The 26552-nt window shown below is 41.4% G+C and overlaps 1 protein-coding gene across 1 annotated transcript in view; it reads right to left on the bottom strand.

The window, feature by feature from the left end:
- Positions 1–26552, bottom strand: part of NT5E (5'-nucleotidase ecto) — a 46857-nt gene that overhangs the window by 19367 nt on the left and 938 nt on the right. The window contains exons 2-4 of the mRNA XM_027817716.3: positions 21704–21926; positions 13062–13250; positions 7002–7199 (exon numbers count right to left, since the gene is read on the bottom strand). Of these exons, the coding sequence (XP_027673517.2) occupies positions 7002–7199; positions 13062–13250; positions 21704–21926 (610 nt within the window). The remainder of the gene's footprint in view (positions 1–7001; positions 7200–13061; positions 13251–21703; positions 21927–26552) is intronic.

Below are 26552 nucleotides of genomic sequence, written 5' to 3'. Positions count from 1 at the left end.
CCTTCTTGCTGATAACTCTGACAGAGGGGCAGGAGGGTGGGTCATGGAATGGACATGAGCAACACATCTTGAAGAACAGTTACAAAAGGTTAGTAACAGTTTTTAATTCAAGTGCTTATTCATGTCTATTACGTGAGTCAACTACCATAAGCAGTACCCCTGGAGGTGGGCTTGGAGTTCATGGACATGCTGACTGCAACACTGCTCTCCCAAAACCGGCACATTGTAGGCCTGCTGGGTGATGGCGTAGTGAGAAGTGAAGGTCTGAACACACAACCAGGTCGCAGCTCTGCAAATGTCCTGGATAAGTACCTGTGCAAGGAATCCTGCCAACAAAGCCTGGGCTCTTGTGGAAGGAGCAGTCACTGTGCCTGGAGGTAGAACTTTTGCCTGCTCGTAACAAGCTCAGATACAGGCAGTTATCCAGGATGAGATTCTTTAGAATGACATGGATACCCCTCTCAGTCTTTCCACGACTGCTACAAAGAGTTGGATGGACTTGCAGAAGGACTTAATTCTCTCAATATAAAAGGCGAGGGACCACCTTACATCCAACGTATGAAGGCACCGTTCCTCTGTGGGTCTTGTGAGGTTTTGGGAAGACGACGTAGAAAAATGTCCTAGTTGTTCTGGAATTGTAACACCACTTTTGGTAGGAAGGGTGGATGGGGGCAAGGCTGGACCTTGTCCTTGGACAACACTGTTTAAGGGGATTCTGACATCACAGCTTTGATCTCAGAGACCTTTCTGGCTGAGGTAATTGCCACCAAGGTGGTGACCTATCACGAGGAGAGGAGCAGTAGAGAGCATGATGCTAATGATTCAAAGGGTGGCCCTATGAGCCTTGACAGGACCAGGTTTAGGTCCGCAGGGGTAACTTGAGGGTAGAGTGTTTCCAGCCCCATGAGAAATCGAGCCATCATCTTGTGGGAGAACACCATTCTGCCATTCACTACGGAGGGTGGAAGGCAGAGATGGCTGCCAGGTGAACCTTAATATATGAGAGAGAGACTGATGTTTTATGTGTAGCAGATAGTCTATGGTTGACTGCAGAGAAGATTGGGGTGGAGAGAGGTTCAGCTCAGAGGCCCAACAAGTGAAACGTTTCCACTTGCCTTGTCCTGTTTGATTTTCAGGAGGACCTTGTGAACCCATAGAATTGGTGGGAAGGCATACAGTAGGTGGTCTACACCTGAGAGCTGGAAAGCATCGGAAAGGTAGCCAATGCTGTGCCCATTCAGTGAGGAGAACTGATGGCGTTTCCTGTTCTGCCTTGTGGCGAACAGGTCCTCCAGGGGAGGCCCCCACCCTGAAAGATGACACTGACAACTTCCAGGTAAAAAGACCACTCGTGGTGAGAAGAAAGTATCTGCTGAGGTGATCTGCCACGGCGTTTTGGGCTCCTGGGAGATGTGATGCCTCAAGGTGAATGGCGTGTTTCATGCAAAAGTCCCATAGCTGGAGGGCCTCCTGGCACAGTGCTGAAGGCACAGTGCTCCTCCCTGCTTGCTGATGGACAACACTGCATCAGTGTTGTCCATCAGGACCTGCACCACGCTGCCTGAGATCTGGGGAAGCCAAGCATACCTGACATTTATATGCAGGGCAAGTTCCTCCTGGGACCAGAGGCCTTGAGTCCTGAGACTGGCAAGGTGGGCTCCTCACCCCAGGTCTGATGCATCTCAGACTAGAGTAATGGATGTTTGAGGGGCAGCAAAGGGTACGCCTACCATTACTGATCCTGGGTCTCTCCACCAGGTCAACAAAGCGATGACTGGGGGGTGGAATCATGAGTGTTGAGTCTAGGTGATGTCTTCTCGGGGAGTAGACTGACGCCAGCCACATCTGGAGGGGTCTGAGGCATATCCTTGGGTACTGTACCACATAGGTACATGCCGTCATGCGTCCCAATAGTTTGAGGCAGACATGAGCGGTTGTTACTGGGAGGGTCGTGACATTGGAGATCCGGTCTGACATAGCTCAGAATCTGGCTCTGGTAGGTAGGCCTTGGTCTGGGTGAAATTGAGCACTGCCATGATGAATTCTATTCTCTGAATCAGGACCAGAGTTGACTTCCACTCGTTTATCAACAGACCCAGGGCCTGGTAGGTGGCCCATACTGTACAGATGCTGTGCTGGACCTGAGCTTACAAGTGACTCTTGATCAGCCAATTGTCTAGGTACCGGTAGACTTGCATGCCTCAACATCTGAGAGAGGCTGCTACCACTGCCATACACTTCGTGAAGACTCGTGGGGTTGCCAACGGGCCACAGGGAAGCACAGTGTATTGGTAATGGCACTGACCCACTACAAACCTGAGAAATCTCCTGTGACCATGGAAAATTGAGATGTGGAAATAAGTGTCCTTTAAATCGAGGGCAGCGTACCAGTCTGGATCCAGGGAGGGAATGAAGAGGCTAGGGAGACCACGCGGAACCTCAGTTTGAGATATTTGTTGAGGTGACACAGGTCCAGGATGGGCCATAGACCGCCCCCTTGGGCTTCGGGATTAGGAAATATCGGGAGTAAAACCCCTTCCATTCTCAAGTATTGAGGAGCCTGCTCTATGGCCCCTACACATAAAAAGGCTTGCACCTCCTGGACAAGAAGCTGCTCCTGAGAAAGGTCACTGAAGAGGGGTGGGGGGAGCGGTGGAAGAAAACTGGAGGGTGAAACCAGCTGTTATAGGGCTGAGCACCCAACGGTCTGATGCTATATATGACCACACTAGGCTGAAGGGTGAAAGGAGGCCAAAAACAAAATGGGGGATTGATCTGGTGTCGGTATACCATCCTCAGGCGTACCTTCAAAAGGCCTGCCTGGCCCTGCTGGGATAACTATGCAAGCCCGGCAGAGGCAGAGGTAGAAGGTAGGGGTTGGCGTTGCTTATAACCCTTCTTTTTTTTTGTAGGGGTCTTGGAGGTGCCATGAACCTGGGAGGCTGCTGGGGCCTAAAATGCTTCCTGGAGGCAGGATACGTGTAAAGGCCCAAGGAGCGAAGGGTGGCCCTTGAGGCCATGAAGCTTGGAATTCGTCTGTTCAGAGAACAGGGACGTACCCTCAAAGGGGAGGTCCTGGACGGACTGCTCCACTTCGTGAGGGAAGCCTGATGAATGAAGCTATGAACAGCACCTCATGGTGACCGCTGACGCCATAGTCCTGGCTGCTGAGTCAGCCGCATCATGAGCCTCCTGGAGGGAGATCGTGGCCACTGCCTTGCTCTTCTCTAGGATGGCTGTGAACTCCTGCCTCAACTCCTGCGGCAGGCAATTCTTAAATTTGGACAATGAGTCCCACAGGTTAAAATTGTATCTTTCCAGCAGAGCCTGCTGCTTGGAGATACTCAACTGGAAGCTGCCCATCAAATAAACCTTACATCCCAACAGGCCTCTTGATGTCTGGGGGTAGCACTCAACTGCCCCATCTGTCCCACTCATTTGCCACCAACACTACCAGGGACCCCAGGGGAGGGGGAATTGAGTAAGGTACTCAATCCCACTGGCTTGGACATAGTATTTCTTCTCTGCCCTTTTTGAGGTGGGGAGCAGAGAAGGAGTCTGCCATAGTGCCCTGATGGGTCACATCACCACCTCATTAACGGGCAGGGCCACTCTGGAGGGAGTCGCTGCAGCCAAGATGTCAATTAGGCTGTGTACAGACTCCGTGAGCTCCTTGATGTCTAGTCCCAAGTTTGCAGTGACCCTTTTCAGGAGCTCTTGGTGGGCCCTGAAGTCATCTGGCAGGAGTGGATTACTAGGGCCTGCAACTGGCCCATCCAGGGATGACGAGGAAGAGGCCTGTACCGGAGGAGGGGCTTTCTCCTCTTCCTCCACCTCCACCGCATCCATTGGGGCCATTTCTTGGACATCAGCACCAGGATGAGTACCGGAGTCAAGGTTCAGTGCCGGACAGGAAAAAATGATAGCTTGCCTCTTGGACAACACCAAGTCTGAGTGGTGGGAAGGGGGCCCCAATACCAGGGGAACTTCCATGGATTCCAGTACTGCCACCCCAGGGGCCTGGTGGCCATGCACGAACTAGGGGGATGGTACCGAAGTCCAGTGTGTAGCCTGGGTACCAACAGGAATTAGGTGGAGCAAAGGATTCCTTTTCGGACTCTGAAGAGGATTCTTCCCTTGGAGATCCATGGCAGCGCAGTACGTGCTTCCAGGTGGTGCCAGGGAGCTGGCAACCATTGTATCGGGACCATGGAAGGTTTGCCCCTTGACAGCACAGCAGTGATCGGTGCCAGAAGCTCACTGCCCCTTGAGAACTTCCATCCCCAGCCCCCTTGGCTGGCAGGGGGCTTGAAGGGGTCAGCGGCATTGGAAGAGACATCAGGTCCTTTGCTGCATGGAAAGCCTCTGGGGTCGAAGGGGTCTACAGGTGTGTGGTCCCACGGCTGCTCCCAGGAGTCGGAGGCAGGTCCCAGACGAGACTTGGTGCTCTAGGCAGCAATCACCAGAGCCATCAGTGGCTCTGGGGAGGACGAGTGGCCCAGTGTGGGTCTCACTATGCTGGTCACTCCCTACTCATCCCTCTTGGGCACCGGAGAGTGCCCTCTCTCGGTGCACTGTTTCTTATGCTTCTTCCTTGGCACCGAGGATGGAGAATGGTAAGGGGGAGCGCTTCGCGTAGAAGATGAAGTGCTTGGCGCCAATTCAGAGTGGCTCGGCTCCAAGACTGGTCTGAGGGCTGCCTCCATGAATAAGGCTTTTAGACGGATATCCTTGTCCTTTTGTGTGCACGGTTTGAAGCACCTGCAGATCTGGCACTTCTCTTTAACATGAGATTCCCCGAGGCGCTTTAGACAGCTAGAGTGTGGGTCACTCACTGGCATCAGGATGCACACAGCTTGAAGCCCGGGGACTGGGGCATGCCCAACCCCTCGATGACAGGGACAACTGTTAACGGTATTACATAAACTAAACTATACACACTAAGTCCAATAACTATACAATATATGACAGAGAAGTCCAAACCACTTCTGGGAAACAAGCCTTGCAAGATGAAGAAGGATCATTCCAGGCAAGCATCATGGACAGTAAGAAGGAACTGAGAGGGCGTGGGGCCGGAGGCGCCCCTTATACTGGTGCATGTGCACGCAACTCCAGAGGGCACTAGAGCCGGCCCAATGGCTACCACGCAGGGAAAAATCTCTGGCAACTGTGCCCATGACGCACACATACCTAGCATGGAATGGACATGAGCGTCACGTCTCAAAGAACAAGTCTTCCATTAATTAGACCCCTACGTTCATACAAATTTTATGGAAAATTTGCTCCATAGTGATTCTAAAATATATTAACCTTTCCTTGCATGAGACCTCATTGAACAATATCAAAATTTCCTTTACATGAAATCCAATGATGAGTGAAATTACAGAGGATCCTAATTGTTAGAAGATTACAATATTCGTCATCATAAAACCTAGAAATAGGAGAAAATACAGTTAGGTGAGTGAATTGATCCCCTGCCACTGCAGGATTATTCCCTGTAGTACATTTACAATTACTTTTGCCCAGTCTTGTTTTAAACTGCCAGTGAATGGGACTTCTACCACGTCCTTTGGGAGACGGATAGACTCATTGCACAGTCCAGCCGAGGGTTGTTTTTTTTTTAAATATTCAAACTAAATTTTCTCTTACTTATGATCTCAGTTACTCCTAGTTATAGCAGCACTACCTTACAAATTTGTTTAAAACACTATTTGCATATTTCAACACTGAACAATCATACCAATAATCACCCAAATAACCATATAGGATTACTCAACTAGGAATTAATTTTATATGCATAGCTGTCCTATTAGTAGCAAATTGATGGTTTATTTTCAGAAACCAAACATAACTTGGATACAGCCATCATACAATTTCTCTGATGATTTTGTATTGTGTACATCATTTGGCATGTTACAAGGTTAATTTGCAAGCAACATATAAACATTAAGCACACTTCACCATGCAAATATCTAGTAGTCTGAATTATAACATTCACTGACATTGCAGAATTACTATAATGTTCAAGGCTTGGTTTAATAAAACTCATTAAATTTGTGAAAACCATGTGACTGGCAAAGCTGAAACACCCTGTCAATTTTGAAATGACCTATTCTTCTATTTATATGCTGGTAGTGCCTAAGAGCTCCAACCCACGATCAGGGCCCCACTGTAGAAGGCAACGAACAGATAAGCAACAAAGAATACACACCCAGAGAACTCGTAATCTGTACATCAGACAGGAAGCAACCACTAAACGAAACGAATAAACAGGGTGGCTGGGCTGGAAGTATGAGAGATCTATTTACAAAACAAACCATGGAAGGATTTTCCTCCTTCATAGTTTTATGATGTTTGATGAAAAACATGTTTTTTTTGTATATTACATTTGCACATCGATGCGCTTTGCCTGAATGTATTTAAAAGGTCATGAGCAACCCACATAAAACTACTTAGTTGTTTTTACAATTAGAGTGAACTGAAATGCTTAAGAAAAGTGCTGGCTTGATAACCTCAGAGATCAAAGCCCTTTCTTTGTCCACAAACCAAGTGCAGAGTTCCCCAAGAGTCCAGAGTTCCCCATCCTGCTCGAAACTCTGTTCTGAAGGAACCATCCTTATGGGATAAGATGTTAGTTTACTCTTCATGCCCATTTAAGCAATATTAAGATTAAATGTTTATAGAGTCTCCTAAAAATGCTAAATGTCATGGAAATATATCACCTGAATGTCATGAGGAAGCTATTAGTGATTTTACATAGACCCAAAAAAACCCGAACACCTGAAATGTGATAAACTGGAAACTTGTTTGATTGCTAAGAGGAGTCAGTGAAGAAAGCAGGTTATAGCATTATAATGTAGCCAGAACTTGATGCTTAAGATGACCAAATTAAGAGGAATGCTAAATTCTCCTGTAGCATTGTACTTTACTTTTAAAAAAAGCAATAAAGCTAAAAGTTTAGCTGGGTGATCTATAGGAACTCACATCTCTGTTTCACATACCTTCAGGAATACTGCTATTTAGCAGAATAGGGTTTCCAGATGTACTAATTACTTTTCCTTGATCATCAAATGTTACATTTAAATAACCAAGATATTTTCCAAAAGCATAGGCTTGTACCACTGGCACCTGCCTCCCATCATCTGACTCCACCAGGAATGGATAGTTGCCAGCTGGTATTTCACTGGAAGGTGGGGGGCCTGAAACAAAATAATCACACAAGTATTTTATCTTCAGAAAATTATCAGTAAGGACTTTCAAATATGTTTTTCTTCCTTAAAAGAATATATGCAATATTTAATATCTATTAAGTAATAATTTGGAAATAAAATAAGGTTCTTCAGGACTTGAGTGCAAGGGTGTATTTTCTCCTTGTAGAAGTGAAAAAGTTGAGTTGATTTTAACCTCTTACTTCGCTGTAAGATCTCTAACTCACAGCAATTAACTGAGAAAACTTTAAAAACGATGATTTTTCCATCATATATAAATTGTTGGATTTTTGCCTTCTGCTTTATTGATAACTTGGCTTCTCAGGTGACATTTTTCGGGAACCATGAAGCCCAAAAAGCATAAATTTAAGCAGGTGAGTCCTTCAAACCAAATTACTACGTCATCATATTATTCCTTGATGAGATGGACTTTGTACTTTTGTATAAGATATTCATCCAAAAAGGAGAAGAGGCTTATCAAAGCTCCACGCACACTTCTCAGTTGAAGGCTTAGATTCTGTTTCATTAAAAATATATGTTTACAGAGGATAACGTAAGAAACAGTAACACCTCCTAATTTTTTAAACTCCTTTTAATTAAACTTTTGTCTGAAGGTTCTACCGAAAATCACCTCACTACGAAAAGCATTCCAGTCCCAGATTCCAGTTGCCACATAGTTTGTGAAAACATGGGAAGAACAACAATTGTACTTTGGGTCCCCGAGTCAGCTATCTTCTGCCAGCTATAAATACTTCTGTGAATGTTGGGCAGGACAAATGGAACTCCTGGAACAGTTCCCAGATGTAACTGTAATGCTGCTAGAAGACTCAAGTGCATGTTTGTAGCTAGTGTGCCAAAGTATGCATTTCCAAAAATCAAAGCAGAATCTTTGACTCTGCCAAAGTAAAATTTTTTTGTCCGAACAGATGAATGCATTTGCCCAGATTTGGTGTAGACAGCTCTCAGAGGTCATTTTAGGCTACCCACTTCTTCCATGTTTACAGAAAAAGTGAGGTCTTTCCGAATTAGAACCCACCTAGATATCCTGGAAGCGCACAAGCATTATTTCATATCCAAGTCAGGAGGATTTCTTGCCTTCATGTGTGAACAAGACCAATGAAGTAGAGGGTGAAAGTAGTTTCTGTGTTTAAAGTTATTCATGTGTTGCTTACAAGGGTTCCTATCTCTTAATTCAGAACTCTAGGGTATGATTCTTTCTAAACAACTAGAATAATAAAAGGAGGCAGAGGCTGATGGAGAAGAAACTGCAGGGGAAGAGAGAGGGAAATGGAACAGCAGTGTGGTGAGAAGGAACAGGACAGTGTGTTACCATCTTTCTACACACACTGTTAAGTAGGTCCCAAGTTACACAGTGATGTCTGGGTATGTGGGCCGTTTTTTCCTGTAACTCATAGAACATTTCCTTTTTTTTTTTTTTAAACATGGCTCTTCTGGCTACCTTAAATTTGGCAGAGACTTACAGCTATTTTTGATTGCTTTAAAACAAGCCACTGTCACTTTTATTCATATGCTATTTTTATTAATAATAAATGTGGGCTGTGCTTATTTTCAATAGATTGAAAAGAGGTGAGAGAGAGAGAGAGAGAAAATGTATATATAACACTAAGATGAGGGGAAATTGCCAAAAAAAGAGTCCCTAGAACACTGGGACAGGGAAAAGAAATCAGAATCTGAAGGAATAGGGAGAGAGAGGGAAAGGGAGCAAGAAGGAAGAGCAATGTCAAGTCACACTCTGTGACAATTTTGTGGAAACTTTATAGGCTGCTGACAGGAGTTCAACATTCTTGGTAAAAAAAATGCATGCCAAAGGACAACCACTTCCTTAGCCCTTGTCTACACTACAGAGTTATGTCAACATAAGACAACTTACATTGACCTTATTCAGCAAGTATTTATGCTAAAATGCAGCTCTCATTAATGTAACTCGCCCACTACACCAACTTAACTCCACCTCCACGAGTGACGTCGCACTTAAGTCAATGTAGTTAGGTCAACGAAGTGTCAGTGTAGACATTACATTGCTTATGTTGACTGTTGCTGCCTCTGAGAAACTGTCCCACAATGACCCACACTACCAGTTAAATTGGTACAAGCACTCCTAGTGAGGACCCACACCAGACAAAAGAAGCGCAGTGTGGACATGCAAAAGCAGTTTAATTACTGTGGTGGCTGTAATTCAATGCAACTTAGGTCGACTTAATTTAGTAGTATAGACTTGCCCTTAGAAAAAGGGTTAGTAAATAAGGGCATGTCTACACTTACCTCTGGAGCAATCAATCCAGCAGGGGTCGATTTATTGCATCTAGAGAAGACGCGATAAATCAACCACTGAGCACTCTCCCATAGACTCTAGTACTCCACTGGAGTGGGAAGTGTAGGTAAAGTTGACGGGGGAGTGGCAAAAAATTCTGGGAATTTTTTCCCCACCTACAAATTATTAAAAGAGTAACAGCAAGTATTTTAGACTCTCCCATAACCGAGCCAATATTGCAAGACAAGCTAGAGGGATGTGAAGAAAGAGTATAGTGGTCTTACAGATTAATTCAGGAGCAGTGGGGTTAGCCAGAGTGGGGAAGTGAACCAACAAGAGACAAGATCAGGTGAGTAAGCAGGGGCAGAGTGGTGAGGGGTTTTAACAGCTGAGGTCAAGAAGCTTGACTTTGAATCCTTCCACTGGTTACTGCTTTTCAGCTCAAAGAGGAGTTGATAGACTTGCTATGACATTGTATTAATAATAAAAGGACGTCATTGTATATGTAATGTATCTCCACCTCCAAATTGCTTTGCAGACATTAATTAATCCTCAAAATACCCATGCCTTATACTAAAAGCTCCTGAGTGCCTCCTGTGCATCCTCACATCCTGTTGTCTTCAAACAGAAGTTAAAGGCAATTAGCACACTACAGAATGAGGCCCTCCTCTAAAGTGGGGGTGTGTTTGGGGTGAGGCGGGGGGGAATCACTAGCTTCCTCTCACCTGTGTTTTTCCTGTATTTCTGAAATAATTAAAATTCAAAACATTCTGACCAGCTCTATAGTTGGCTGAAAGATAAGAAAAGAACTTCAAATATTTTGTCAATTTTTTCCTCTAGGATTTTTCATTGAAATTTCTTTTTTGTTTTAAATTAGAAAAAAAAAAAGTGACCAGCTTAGGGAGTGAAGTAGAAGTACTCAGAGTGGGCAACACAGAGTCTGTGACTTGCCCAAAGTTACACACAGACAGAGGTGGGATAAGAACTCAGGAAGTTCTGGCTCCTAGCATTGTGCTCAGACAACAATGAAACAACAGAGAAGCTTCATACAGTACTCTGAAGTGACACAGGTTCACTATAAGTGGTACTGACAGCTAATCTATACTGCCCAAGTCTTTTCACACTAAGTAGCACTGCAGTGTATGGCCAAACATCTATCATCCTTACCTCTGCCATCTGGCTTGCTCCTAACCCATGTAACCTGCTGATGATGAGGATCCTTTCTCCAGGATAGGTGCACAGAGTTTTTATATACACCATCCTTCAAAATGCAGGGATAAGTATATTACCTACAGTTTTGCACTATTTGTTTGATGGGGATCCATCGTTATCTGTAATCTACTACATACTTTTTTATGCATAAAAATATCATTCCCTTTAAAAGTCTGAAATCGCATAGCCTTGCAAGACTAGAAATGTTTCAGAGTAACAGCCGTGTTAGTCTGTATTCGCAAAAAGAAAAGGAGGACTTGTGGCACCTTAGAGACTAACCAATGGTTAGTCTCTAAGGTGCCACAAGTCCTCCTTTTCTTTTTGCGAAGACTAGAAATGGAAGTTTAGATTATATTGCAAAGGGTGATTTCTCCATTTCAAATGGAACTATGCACTTGTTTCTAGTCCTGAAAGGTCCTATAATGTTATGATTTTAAAACTGATGATGTTACCTAAAAAGGTCATTTAAAATAAATTTTAGGTGGATTTTTTTTTTTTTTAACTTTTTCTGAGGCTCTCTACATTTGGCCTCATGGTAACTTAGTCACCTATCTTAGCAAGCAGACAAATGAAGGGGAAAAAAATCCTAGTAGCATTTAAAAAAAAATTCCCTAAGGCATATACAAAATGTGACAGTGAGAGATAAAGGTTCTACTGGTACTCATTTGGGATGATCTTGCATAACTTATTTGTGGAGTCACCATTCACTAACTGTGCCCATCCCAAACTCACAATGAGAAGTCTTTGCGGCATGCCACAGCACCATGCATTTTCCTCACACACAGTTTGCACACATGTATAATTTCTACAGAATATTTGGAACTTTGTAAATAAGAGCTACAATCTGGGCCAATGTTCAAAATGGAATTTTTTTAGGCATAGGAAGACAGTCTGTGCACTTTTCATTTTCTGTCACAGTGTGACAAATGTTCATGCTAACACAATGCTTGGCAGTAACTGGGTAGGCAACAACATAAAAATTTTCTACTCTTCTGTCACTTTGGGTATATATTCAGGATCTGTCCTTACACAGATCCATGTCTCAAATCACTTCTAAGTGTTTTTTTCTGAAATGTTTAAGATTTTGTTTTCTTCCTCTTAAAACCCAGTATTAGTGGGATTCTTTTTTAAAATAAATGTTTTCCCCCATGGACTAAATAATACCATCACTAGGCCACCAAATATTACAAACTACATATGTTTTAAAAACCTATACACACAGAAATAGGTTCTACAGGTAACAATCAACTTCAGGATATTTTGAAAAATAATCAAGTAATATGACTTGTTTTATATTGATTAATTTGTTTCACTGATTCCTTTAATGCATGTATCATAGACAAGGTAAATTAAAATATTTTATTTATTTACTCCCTTATTCAGTAAACTTGTAAAACATGTTAGAATCACAGAAATGTAGGGCTAGAAGGGACCTTGAGAGGTCATCCAACCCCCCCCCCCCCCCCCCCCCCCCCCCCCCCAGGGAGTTAGGACCAAGTATACCTAGGCCAGCGGTCCTCAACCCGCGGTCCAATTAGCACACAGCTGCAGCCTAAGTATTATCTGCAGGACTAAGTATTATCTAGTACTTTGCATTTGTCCTCACTGAATTCCATCTTGTTGATTTCAGACCAATTTTCCAATTTGTCAAGGTCATTTTGAATTCTAATCCTATTCGTCCCAGCTCGGTATCATCTCAAATTTTATCAGCATACTTTCCAGTCCAGTATCCAAGTAATTACTGAAAATGTTAAAAGTACCAGACCCAGAACTGACCACTGCAGGACTCCACTAGATAAGTCCACACAGTTGGACAGTGAACCACTGATAATTTCTCTTTGAGTACGATCTTTCAACCAGTTATACACTCACTTTATAGTAATTTCACGTAACTAGGCAAATGTAATCTCTCTTATGAGAATGTCATGTAGGACTACTATTAAACAAGCTGCGCAATAATTTAGTAGCATTACTGTTTGTGCTGGAGTGGGTCTGCGTTGCACAGGTCATCCTGAATAAGTTCAAAGAGTTAGGACACTTCTTACTCACAGAGGATGTAAAAACTGGGAATGGACTCGTGTCATAGTCTCAGTCTCATTTGTCTTGCTTACGGTAAGGACTGCAAAAGAACTACATCTCACTGTGATATGTACTACATATAGTTGATTGGTTTTAATCATACAGGGTGCCAGATCCTCAGCTGCTCTCAATCAAGGTAGCTCCATTGAAATGGCAGTTGAGGAACTGGCCACAGTGCTTAGTTACAAGTAAATAACATTTTTACAAAGTCATCTCAGTTCAGTGAGAATTTTCTTTCAGTTAATGATCAGTTTTGGTTAAAAGCAACATTTTACTGAGAGCTGTAATACCTGTATAAAGAAACGTGTTTGTATGTCCTCCAATTACAACATCCACTCCTCTCACTTTTTGAGCAATCATTTGATCTACAGTGAAGCCAGAGTGTCCTAGTGCAATAATTTTGTTAACTCCCAGCTTGGTGAGTTTATCCACATGTGGCTGCAATGCTTCAATTTCATCTTCAAAGTATATATCCGTTCCTTTTTTTAAAAAAAAAAAAAGAAGAGAGAAAGGAGATTATTAATATTTATGAGGTATCTAAAAATACTTGTGTTTCTACAAGATCAGATTATTGAAACAGCTGATGGACTATGGCCAGAGACCCACAAACTGTTGGGAGCTCTGGCCTCTCTCATTATTTAAATGCCCATTTTTGCCATCAAACACGGGATTCTAGGGTGAAAGGTTTAAATGATCTCTGAATTTTAGTGGCCCTAGGGTCCCACATTCCTTTACAGAATAAAGCAAATGAGAGTCTTTTAATTAGCTTTATTGGGACTTAGTTCAGACTTTTAATCTGGCCAGTGTTTTCAAGTATTGTATAAGCAACATGAACATTTGTGCTCAGTCTACCAACATTTATGAATTGAATTATATACACTCAACTATATATAACAAAGCTGTAATTCCATGAAAAGATGCTGGTGATAGCAGCCAACAGAGCAAAGTTCCAATGGTTTTTGACTGCCATTAGAATGAAAAAAGAGTTACATTCAGGTTTGTCTCATATGCATCATTTGGCTGTAAATATAACATTCTTCTGCAATATTACTTCCTACTGATTTTTCCTTAGGCTCTTTCTTCTTCTTCTCCCACGTTAATTCTTCTCCCACAAAAATCTCCTCTCATCCTGGCTTATTTTGTTTGTCTCCTCTCTATTTCCACAGCAGTTCCCTCAGAGTCCTGCTGCACTAAATCTGCAGGCTCAGGGCCAAATCCTACTTGCCTTCCATATGCAAATTATCTAATTGAATGAGATGAATCATAGGATTTCTGACGGTCAGTGGTACATAGCAATAGCAAAGACTGAAGTGGAATTACTTCGCTGAAGGGAGAACCCAAAGATAGAGATTAAAAAGGGTAATGTTTACCCAGCTCACAGTGTTGAGAAATCTTATGGTTTCTCTGAAATGTTTCTATTTTATCATTTCAGAATAATTTCATTTACAATACAAACATGTACACTCTCTCTCTCTCTCTCTACTGTATTTGCTGTATCTCGATCACACTTTTGATTTCTACAAAAAGGATAAAAGAGCAGCTATCCCAGGTGCTAGGTTCCTTTGACAAAGTTTTAAAATAAGTTCTTCTAAGTTACTGATCAACAAATTCCCCTTAAACTCTCCGGCCAAAAATGACCAACTAGAAAATAAACCACACTAATTCTACCTCCCATCCCTCACAATTCACCTCCATTCCCAGGCATCTTGGGAGAATACAGGAGCCTTGCAGCATACCCCAGCGATCAACAGATCTGGCCTATTGCATAGCAAAGGGGAGAGTGAGAACTAGTCCAGAGTCCAATGCTAAATGTTTCAAGAAATAAAGAGTTATCGCAACAGAGAAACATTGACAAAGCCGTATTATGGGGCTACGTAAGTTTTCAAATTGCAACAGTTCTGTTGTTGCCCAAGTGTAACCCAGGATTCAAAATAAAACACACAACTCATTGCTTAGTACTTGGTCACCCACTTCTCAAAAGTTTAAATTTAGTTAAAAAAAGTTTTTTATACAACAGTTATTCATCTTTTTCTTTGTGGCTCAGCAATTCCATCATTTCTTTTTCAGTGTGTTAAACTAACAGGAAATAAGTTTTCTAATTTCTTTAAACTTTAGAAAGAAAATATAGAAAAGGCAACTAAACAGCACTATTTTTTAACAAGAAGAAAAGATAATGGGCTGGGTGCCAAAAGTATTAGGCACGTGTCCAAGGATAAAATAGTTGACAAATGTTCTCCATTGAATATTTCTACTATTCTACAGACAGGAGAAGTTATCAAGATACTGAAATAAAAAGTTATGCGCAAAAATGTGATTTACTATTTTGCAGCACAAAATGCGTGCTAAGCACCTCACAGTACAAATAAAGAGACATGGTCCCTATTCTACTGATCTTACAATACAATGAATAAATAAATACTGTCTTGCTTATTTACCACTACTTGGGCAACTGTTGTAGGAAAAAACCTAGTAGGGTGACTCAAATCTGGCAGGTGGATTTAGTAGTGCATAGGACATCTTTAAAAAAAGTTACCAGTTAATAGCTTCATCATTTGTGCTATGAATTATTAAAGTAGCCTTCACCCACTGTTTCCAGATATTTATTAGCAATCCTTACTGAGGGAGAGAGAGAAAGCGAGCGCTATGGGAACATTGGGATGGAGGTCCCAATGTTTCAAAAGATTTATGATTATAATATGGTGATAGTTATGAATAGACTGTGAAGGTGACTAAGGAAGCAGTAGTGATGAAAGACAACTAGATTAATGGTTAACTCACCAACCCACAATTTCAGCAGGAGTTTATCAGCACTGCAGATTGCTAAGCCATTTGTGACAAACCACAGTATGTAGAAACTGAATCACCTTTTGAAAGCTACTGAAGGCTTCATACACTAAAGAGGTGTACAAGTAAAAAAGGAAGGAGTTACAAAAATTGTGTTTGCTACAAACAGTGGCCCCTAGAAAACTCCCTATTAATGCCAACTGCTTTTGGATTCCTCAGTTATACCACAGTATGTACTTACAAAAAGAAAAGGAGTACTTGTGGCACCTTAGAGACTAACCAATTTATTTGAGCATAAGCTTTCGATGAAGTGAGCTGTAGCTCACGAAAGCTTATGCTCAAATAAATTGGTTAGTCTCTAAGGTGCCACAAGTACTCCTGTTCTTTTTGCGAATACAGACTAACATGGCAGTTACTCTGAAACCTGTCAGTATGTACTTAGTCTGTCACTGCTTTAGCTTTGCCTAAGAAAGTAATAAGCCTTCTGTCTTACTACTACTACTCCTCCTCCTCTTTTGGCTCCTTATTGGGCCTTTCAGTACAATTATAACCATCTTTAGTTTTTGCTACAAATTTATTTAAATATGTCCTTTTACTTAGCAGCAGTTGTAATTCACCACCATCAAACTTCTGCTCTAATATCTTTCCCAGCTACAAAAAGGCTAATTTGAAAGTCCTCTCAAAACTCTCAAAATAAACTCTCAAAATAGATAAATTATGACACTGTTTCTCAATAACTTATTTTAATTCCTAGCATGTCCAATTTAGCCAACTTTCTGGATTGCCTGGATGAGAAACCGGTGCTCAGAGGATACATAGGCTCTGACCCAGGTGCTTTCCCCCATTGCTTCATGGATATTATACAAGCAGGGATATTGTGCAAGCAGAAATGCTAGGGGCTAAGACTGCCAACCTCCCTGGTTGGGTCAACACTCATAGGTAAACATTTAGAACATATCAGTTATGTTATGTTAAGAACTCTCTTCATACTCTCAGCACTATAAGCTTCTCATTTTGCACAGGCAAAGGAAGAATAAATTTTCCTTGTTATTCCTTAGAGGAAAAGGATGGACTCAAATAACTCAGCCTCTTGTGTCAGAAGGCAAATTAAAAGTTTCTGTTGACCATAGAGAGGTCTCCTCTGTGGATGTGTTTAACCATTTGCATTGAACTTTAAACTTTTATGTCAGTTGTACATTTGAATACTTGGTTTAAATATTATCATACCTTCCCTATTCTGGGCTAATTTACACCTTCATTTTTACAGTTATGATGTTATTTCAGTAAGTAATGGACAGAAAAGTAGTAATATCTTCCTTGTATTGAAGAGTGATTTTTTAAAAAAATGCTATGTTCAATGCATTTTAATTCCATTGTGTGTCTAGTTTAAAACCAGAGGGGAATGCAAGGTCCTTTTATTAGGCGTGGAAGTGGCTCTTTTGCAGCTATAATGATGTCCTACATCTGATTAAAAGGGCGAGGTGAGAAACTCTAATGTGAAAATGGTGTTTTTATTATTCTAAAATACAATTATCTGTTCTTAAAATCAGAAGTAGTCTGTTTTTATCTCATTGCTTTACACTAGTTAAATAAATCTTGATCACTGGAACAACTTCTTTGTCAGAAGAGGATGAGTCTATGCTTCATCACTTCTGCTATCAATCACTGACAGAAAATAACTGTGATTCCTTCTGTAGTCTAATTTCTGGTATATACTTGAGATGCCGAAAAACAGCGGGGAACAAATTCTTCCTTCAGATACACATATGCAATTCTCACTGACTTTAGTGGGATTTGGGCATGTGTCTGTCTACCTGAAGGCTGAATTATGTTCCTCAGAATTCAAAATTGTCAAATTTTAATGAAATCTCTAAACAACACATTTTCCTTAATTATACAAGATGTATTCATGTCTTTAGGCTCTCGTATGTGGCCAATAAGGAGAAAAATATATAAACTTTTTTTTTAACCGTTGTAAACTTAACACCCCTTTAGAGCAGTGCTTCGTGTGTTCTAAATGGATCTGTGTATGGAACACATCTTTTCATATAACTCGAACATCTAGCAGTTAAAACCAGTCAACTGGCCAGGGAGCTGAATAATACAAAAGTTCTACAGGCAACTAAAACCCTTCATCAATATTCATTAATTCATACTAAGAAACGATATATAGTTAAAATTTTAGCATTTGACTGTTTAAGAACGGCCATACTGTGTCAGATCAAAGGCCCATCTAGCCCAGCATCCTGTCTTCCGACAGTGGCCAATGCTAGGTGCCCAAGAGGGAACGAACAGAACAGGTAATCATCAAGTGATCCATGCCCTGTCGCCCATTCCCAGCTTCTGGCAAACAGAGGCTAGGGACACCATTCCTCTCCATCCTGGCTGTCAAGATTCCTTCCCCACTCTGAACTCTAGGGTACACATGTGGGGACCTGCATGAAAGACCCCCTAAGCTTATTCTTACCAGCTAAGGTTAAAAACTTCCCCAAGGTACAAACTTTGCCTTGTCCTTGAACCGTATGCTGCCATCACCAAGCGTTTTAAACAGAGAACAGGTAAAGAGCCACTTGGAGACGTCTTCCCCCAAAATATCCCCCCAAGCCCTACACCCCCTTTCCTGGGGAAAGCTTGATAAGAAGCCTCACCAATTTGTACAGGTGAACACAGACCCAAACCCTTGGATCTTAAGAACAATGAAAAATCAATCAGGGTCTTAAAAGAAGAATTTTAATTAAAGAAAAGGTAAAAGAATCACCCCTGTAAAATCAGGATGGTAAATACCTTATAGGGTAATCAGATTCAAAACACAGAGAATCCCTCTAGGCAAAACCTTAAGTTACAAAAAGACACAGCTTATTTTATCAGCCATTAAACAAAAGAAAATCTAACGCATGTTCTAGCTAGATTACTTACTAACTTTACAGGAGTTGTAAGGCTGCATTCCTGATCTGTTCCCGGCAAAAGCATCACACAGACAGACAAACCCTTTGTCCCCCCCCTCCATATTTGAAAGTATCTTGTTGCCTCATTGGTCATTTTGGGTCAGGTGCCAGTGAGGTTACCGTAGCTTCTTTACCCTTTACAGGTGAAAGGCTTTTGCCTCTGGCCAGGAGGGATTTTATAGCACTGTATACAGAACGGTGGTTACCCTTCCCTTTATATTTATGACACTGGCTAATAGCCATTGATGGACCTATCCTCCATTAATTTATCGAGTTCTTTTTTGAACCCTGTTATGGTCTTGGCCTTCACAACATCCTCTGGCAAGGAGTTTCACAGGTTGACTGTGCACTGTGTGAAGAAATACTTCCTTTTGTTTGTTTTAAACCTGCTGCCTATTAATTTCATTTGGTGGCCCCTAGTTCTTGTGTTATGAGAAGGAGTAAATAACTCTTCCTTATTTACTTTCTCCACACCAGTCATAATTTTAGAGATCTCTATCATATCCCCGCTTAGTTGTCTTTTTTCCAAACTGAAAAGTCCCAGTCTTATTAATCTTTCCTCATATGGCAGCCGTTCCATACCACTAATAATTTTTTTTTCCCCTTTTCTGAATCTTTTCCAAGTCCAATACATCTTTTTTGAGATGGGGCGACCACATCTGCATGCAGTATTCAAGATGTGGGCATACCATGGATTTATGATATGATAGAGGCAATATGATATTTTCTGTCTTATTATCTATCCCTTTCTTAATGATTCCCAAAATTCTGTTCAATTTTTTGACTGCCTCTGCATATTGAGTGGATGTTTTCAGAGAACTATCCACAATAACTCCAAGATCACTTTCTTGCGTGGGAACAGCTAATTTAGACCCCATCATTTTATATGTATAGTAGGGCTTATGTTTTCCAATGGGCATTACTTTGCATTTATCAACACTGAATTTCATCAGCCATTTTGTTGCCCAGTCACTTAGTTTTGACAGATCCTTTTGTAGTTCTTCACAGTCTGCATGGGACTTAACTATCTTGAGTAGTTTTGTATCATCTGCAAATTTTGCCACCTCACTGTTTACCCCTTTTTCCAGCTCATTTATGAATACGTTAAATAGGACTGGGCCCAGTACAGATCCCTGGGGGGACACCACTATTTACCTCTCTCCATTCTGAAATGGAGACCATTTATTGACCATTTATTCCTAATCTTTTAACCAGTTACCAATCCATGACAGAACCTTCCCTCATATCCCTTAACAGCCTTTGGTAAGGGACCTTGTCAAAGGCTTTCTGAAAATCTAAATACACTATATCCACTGGATCTCCTTTGTCCACATGCTTGTTGAGCCTCTCAAAGAATTCCAGTAGATTGGTGAGGCATGATTTCCCATTACAAAAACCATGTTGACTATTCCCCAACAAATTATGTTCATCTATGTGTCTGACAATTTTGTTCTTTCCATAGTTTCAACCAGTTTTCCCACTACTGAAGTCAGGCTTACCGGACTGTAATTGCCGGGGTCACCTCTGGAGCCCTTTTAAAAAATTGGCGTCACATTAGCTATCCTCCAGTCATTTGGTACAGAAGTTGATTTAAATGATAGTTACAGACTAGTTAGTAGTCCTTCAATTTCACATTTGAGTTCCTTCAGAACTCTTGGGTGAATACCATCTGGTCCTGGTGACTTATTACTGCTTAATTTATCAATTAGTTCCAAAACCTCCTCTAATGACACTTCAATCTGGGACAGTTTCTCAGATTTGTCACCTAAAAAGAACGGCTCAGGCTTGGAAATCTTCCGCACATCCTCAGCTGTGAAGACCAATGTAAAGAATTCATTTAGTTTCTTTGCAATGGCCTTATCATCCTTGAGTGCTCCTTTAACATCTCAATCATCCACTGGTCCCACTGGTTGTTTCGCAGGCTTCCTGCTTCTGATTTACTTTAAAAAAATTGCTATTACTTTTTGAATCTTTGGCTAGCTGTTCTTCAAATTCTTTTTTGGCCTTCCTAATTATATTTTTACACTTCATTTGCCAGTGTTTATGCTCCCTATTTTCCCCAGCAGGATTTAACTTCCACTTTTAAAGGGTGCCTTTTTGCCTCTCACTGCCTCTTTTACTTTGCTGTTTAGCCACTGTGGCTCTTTTATTGGTTCTCTTACTAGGTTTTTCAATTTGGGGTATACATTGAAGTTGAGCCTCTACTATGGTGTCTTTAAAAAGTTTCCATGCAGCTTGAAAGGATTTTACTTTTGGTGCTTTATCTTTCAATTTCTGTTTAATTAACCTCCTCATTTTTGCGTAGTTGCCCTTTCTGAAACTAAATGCTACAGTGTTGGGCTGCTGTGGTGTTTTCCCCACCACAGGGATGTTAAATTTAATTATATTATGGTCACTATTGCCAAGCTGTCCAGCTATATTCAAATCTTGGACCGGACCCTGTACTCCACTTAGGACTAAATCAACAATTGCCTTACCTCTTGTGGGTTCCAGAACTAGCTGCTCCAAGAAGCAGTCATTTAAGGTGTCAAGAAACTTAATCTCTGCATCCCGTCCTGAGGTGACATGTACCCAGTCAATGTGGGGATAGTTGAAATCCCCCATTATTATTATTTTTTTATTTTAAAAGCCTCTCTAATCTCCCTGAACATTTTACAGTCACTATCACCATCCTGGTCAGGTGGTCGGTAACATATCTCTACTGCTGTATTCTTATTATTCAAGCATGGAATTACTATCCATAGAGATTCTATGATATAGTTTGGTTCATTTCAGATTTTTACTTCATTTGATTCTATGCTTTCTTTCACATATAGTGTCACTCCCCCACCAGCATGACCTGTTCTATTTTGTACCCTAGTATTACTGTGTCCCATTGATTATCCTCATTCCACCAAGTTTCTGTGATGCCTATATCAATATCCCCATTTAATATGAGGCACTGTAGTTCACCCATTTTATTATTTAGACTTCTATCATTGGTATATAAGCACTTTAAAAACTTGTCACTTTTTAGCTGTCTCCCATTACATGATGTAATTGCATGAGACTTTTTTCATTTGACTGTTTCTCATCAGATCCTACTTGTATTTTATCATCTTCCATCCTCTCCTCCTTCTTAGGACATAGAGAATTTCCATTAATAGATCCTCCCCCGTTTAAATGTATATGGTTTGTTCCTGCTATACTAAAGAAAAGCATACCTGGATTTGAAAGGAAAGATGTTTCCTTAGTGGTATAGCCAACAACTCCGATTTTTTCTGAACCAACCTGTAGTATTTTATAAGGCTGAAAATATCCAGTGATCCTGGATGCTACTGATTTGCTTGCCTGAATGTTTGCACTCAGAATTGAAAAATTAACATTTTTAAGTAGTGGATCCAATAATCCATCCAGACCATTATCAAACTCATGGTTCCCCAAAGCCTACGAAAAAACAAAAAGGAAAATTATTAGACACTACCCCCAAATAATCACTATAAGTGCTCTCTCAGAAATTACATACTGGGCATTTCTGATAGTACAAAGTTTTATTCTAGAAAAGCACATTCCTACCATTTTCCAAACAATATTCTATTGTTTTGCACTAACACAATCATATTATATTCATTTTTAATACTTTTTCTTCTGCCTCCGAATCTCCCTTACACCTATTCCAGCTCTGATGCTAGCTTCTGGTACCAAGGAGATGCACCAACCCTGCAGCTATTCAGTGCTGTGTGTGGAGGTGTGAACATCAAATTTAAAACTAGTATAAAACATGACACAAGAGTGTGCGCTGATGCATATTATTGTACTAGAAGATGAGCAACCTGGTTTTGTTAACTGCTAATCTTGTTCATATGTAAGAAATTAGCAGTTAAAACAACCAGGCTGACATTTTCAGTAAACAAACTACTATGGTTGTTTACCATACTGACAGCCACATTTTGGTAAACTTTCATTTTATTCTAACATATTATAACCCCAATAATAGCTAACATGAAAACACACTATTGTATTTGTGGCAGATATGGAAATTTTCTGCAATATCCTTGGCAAACCTTATCCAAAGAAACTTAATTCAGTAGGATTTAACTTAAGTGTTTTAGGAGTTCATTGTATTAAAAATGCAAACGTGTTATTGTAGGATTGTATGCAGCAACTCTGGTGCAGTGGGGGAAGGGGAAAAACATGCCTAATATCTCTCCGGGAAGTGTTATGAGCTTCAAAGAACAAATGTCCCAGACAAAAATGAACTTTTAAAGTTAATTGGGTTTCCCAGGAAATATCTAATGGGAGGTGTATGCAAATGTCCCTTCCCCTGTTATGCAAGAACTCAACCTTTTGAAGCTTCACCCTGAGGAGGGGACTTTTGTCTGCTGGTCACCTGTTACATGAGTACAAGATCAGAGGCCCATAAAGGAGTGACTCACTGATTCATGGCAGTTCTTGCTCTGAATGTAAGATGAAGACAGAAACCCTCCTTGGTGGGGTTTAAAGACGGATCACCAGCCAGACCCCTTCTTGGAGCTGGGGTGATTTCTGGGAAGCTTATTAACGTGTGTTAGGCTCAGTTATTGTTTTAGTATGTTTTCTCTACAATGCTTTCAGCATAAGAATAAACGTGCTTGCTTAGAAAGGGCTGTGTGATAACTTACAGAAGAGGCCAGTTATGCCTCTGAGGAGAAAGCAAAGCAGGACTGTTGAGGCAGTTTGACTTTCTGGGGCACTCACAGGGTAGGCAGGGAACTATGCAGCCAGGAAAAGCCCCCCGTCAGGACAGGAGGCAGAGAGGCATAGGTCTCCGTCCAAGAGAGGTGACGGCTGGGAATCGACAGCCTAAGAGTGGGTGCCCTTGCAGGATTATCGAGGGGGAATCCGGATGCAGTTGCCCTGAACGGTGACAGTAGCCAGCAGCATATTTGTATGTTATCACTTATTTATATTATGTAGCACCTTAGAGACTAACCAATTTATTTGAGCATGAGCTTTCGTGAGCTACAGCTCACTTCATCGGATGCATACTGTGGAAACTGCAGAAGACATTATATACACAGACACCATGAAACAATACCTCCTCCCACCCCACTATCCTGCTGGTAATAGCTTATCTAAAGTCATCATCAAGTTGGGCCATTTCCAGCACAAATCCAGGTTTTCTCACCCTCCGCCCCCGCCCCCAACCTGGATTTGTGCTGGAAATGGCCCAACTTGATGATCACTTTAGATAAGCTATTACCAGCAGGATAGTGGGGTGGGAGGAGGTATTGTTTCATGGTGTCTGTGTATATAATGTCTTCTGCAGTTTCCACAGTATGCATCCGATGAAGTGAGCTGTAGCTCACGAAAGCTCATGCTCAAATAAATTGGTTAGTCTCTAAGGTGCCACAAGTACTCCTTTTCTTTTTGCGAATACAGACTAACACGGCTGTTACTCTGAAACCTATTTATATTATATCACCTATTCTTACAAGAATTAAATGATATCCCTAAACTCTTGCCATCTGTGAAACGGAAAACTGCACCAAAACCAAGCTGAAATAATGTCATTGACTTCAATGAGGCCATGATTTCACCCTCAGTGTTAACCTGGGAAGTGGGTACCAATGATCAACGAATAACGTATGTATATCCTCTACTGAGTTGAAGAGTCCTTCTGTATCCTGAAGAAAGCTGTGCCAGGATACTACAAATTTATGGCAAGCTTTTGTTGCTGAGACAGATCAGTCTTATGCAGAAAGGAACTAAAATCACTTCACATTCTCATTGCATCATCCTGCTTTTCAAAAAAAAACAAGGAACATATCTATATTGGCGAGTACCAGGATAGGTGTAAATAAATAAAATAAATAAATATCAGATTTTTTTATTTAAAATCAGATTTTTAAAATACAAATTAAATACATTTTTCTTTTTTTAAATAAACCCATTTAAAGGGGAAATTCTGACCGTCACATTCCAGGGCAACTGCACCCGCATTCCCCCTTCATAGTCCCTCAAGGGCACCCACTCTAGGCTCCCGGCTCCTCATCCATTACTTCTCTTGGGCAGAAACCTCTCTCTCTCTCTCCCCCTCCTAACCAGAGATTTTCCAGGCTGCACAATTGCCTGCCTAAACTGTAATATTCTCAGCAAGACAAACTGCCTAAACATGTCAGCACCTGCACTTGGTTGTCTTTTTGAAGGCTATGCACAGCTTTAATTGACAGCAGTTACAACACCACTCTAAGCAAGCACATTTATTCTTAAGGTAAAAGCATTACAGCGAAAACATAAAAACCTCACACATGCTAAAAAGCTTACCAGCAATTACCCTGGCCCAACTCCAAACTTGGGTTCTCATAGGAGTCAGTCCTTTAAAACGCACAACTGGGTTTTTCTGCATGGTTACAAGTTCATAGCTATCTCAGATTCAGAAACAGAACAAACATGAATAGGTCAGCCTTCCCTTGATACAGCTTGGGACTTTGATCTTACCAGGTGATCACCAGACAAAGGCCTCTGCTCAGGGCGCAGCTTCCAGAGGCTGGGTTTTTGCAAAACCAGAGATGGGAAATTTGCATTAACCTCTCCTCAGGTTCTTCACATATATTGTCCCAAAAGTCCACTCTTTTCTTGCACATTGTTTAATATAGATCTTTGATCATCCAGGCCTTACAATATCAGGATATTGTAAGAAATTGCCTTGTCACAACAACTTACATTAAGGCCTAAACTTACTATACCCTATTACAATCAATTAAACACAAAATAATATTAAGCAGTACATGTTTGCTGCCGAAAATGTAGAGAAAGTCAAACCACTGAACTGCTGGAAGTCACAGGCTAAGCGCCTGGAACCAGAATGTGTTGCAGTGCGAAACCAGCATTTGACTGCAGTAGCCTCTTTGGCAGTTGCAGAGAATATATTTTCTTCATTGCAGTTGATTCAGTTCAAGGACTAGTTCATGCAAAGTTACAAAATGGATTAGGAGTTCAAAATGCAGGAAAGCTTGTTTTCCTCTTCCAATCTATGAATAAAAATGAGGTGTGATGAGGGCTTATCTACGTTACCCGCTGGATTGACAGGCAGCGATCTATCCAGCGGGGGTCGATTTATTGCGTCTAGTCTAGATGCGATAAATTGACCACCAAGTGCTCTCCCATCAACTCCGGTACTCCACCAGAGCAAGAGGCAAAGGCAGAGTCGACGGGGGAGCATCAGCAGTTGACTCACCACAGTGAGTAGATCTAAGTACATCGACTTCAGCTACGTTATTCACTTAGCTGAAGTTGTGTAACTTAGATCGACCCACCCCCACCAGTGTAGACCAGACCTGAGAATGAGAGTTACAAGTTCTACAATCTTGAAAGACAAGGTAACCAGAAACAAATCACTACCTACAGCTAATACTTCCTTTATTTAATATATCAGTTAGTTTTAAATGCAAAACATGTTTTTAAAAACATTTTTTCTCATGTATCCAGCACATTTAAGATAATTTAATTAATACAAAATTAAAATGCAAATACAGCACACTATCGTGTTAAATGTACACTACTAAAAAATAAAGGGAAAGTTTAAAAAAAGATTTGACCAGATAAGGAAACTGTTTCTATGCTTGTTTCATTTAAACTAAGATGCTTAAAAGCAGCATTTTTCTTCTGCATAGTAAAGTTTCAAAGCTATATTAAGTCAAGAGTCACCTGTAAACTTTTGAAAGACGAACCATAGTGTTTTGTTCAGAGTTAGGAACAACCTCCCTTCCGCAGGTGTTCCTAACTCTGAGGTTCTACTGTGGTACCTCCCCTACCTTGTCTCGCCAACATTCAAGTGACCAGGCTTTCAGATCAAGGCAAATATTGCCTCGCTTTTTGCCACAGGATCACAACAACCTTCACCAGGCCAACCCGAGGGTTCAGCTGGGAGCTCTGCCTGCCCCTGTCTCCCAGGGGCCCCGGTGGTTCCTACTGAGCACCAGCCACTGCCCAGCAACCTGCGCACCGGGCGAAGCGCTGCGGCGCCGCGAGCTTTAGAAGGTCAATTTCAAAACACATGGGGCCTATTTCCCTGCAGCTACCCCCGCCCCC

Source organism: Chelonia mydas, chromosome 3 (genome assembly GCF_015237465.2).
Source record: "Chelonia mydas isolate rCheMyd1 chromosome 3, rCheMyd1.pri.v2, whole genome shotgun sequence".
Classification (NCBI taxonomy): domain Eukaryota; kingdom Metazoa; phylum Chordata; order Testudines; family Cheloniidae; genus Chelonia; species Chelonia mydas.
Note: the sequence above shows the minus strand (reverse complement) of the source record. Positions and strands in the feature narration are given on the sequence as shown.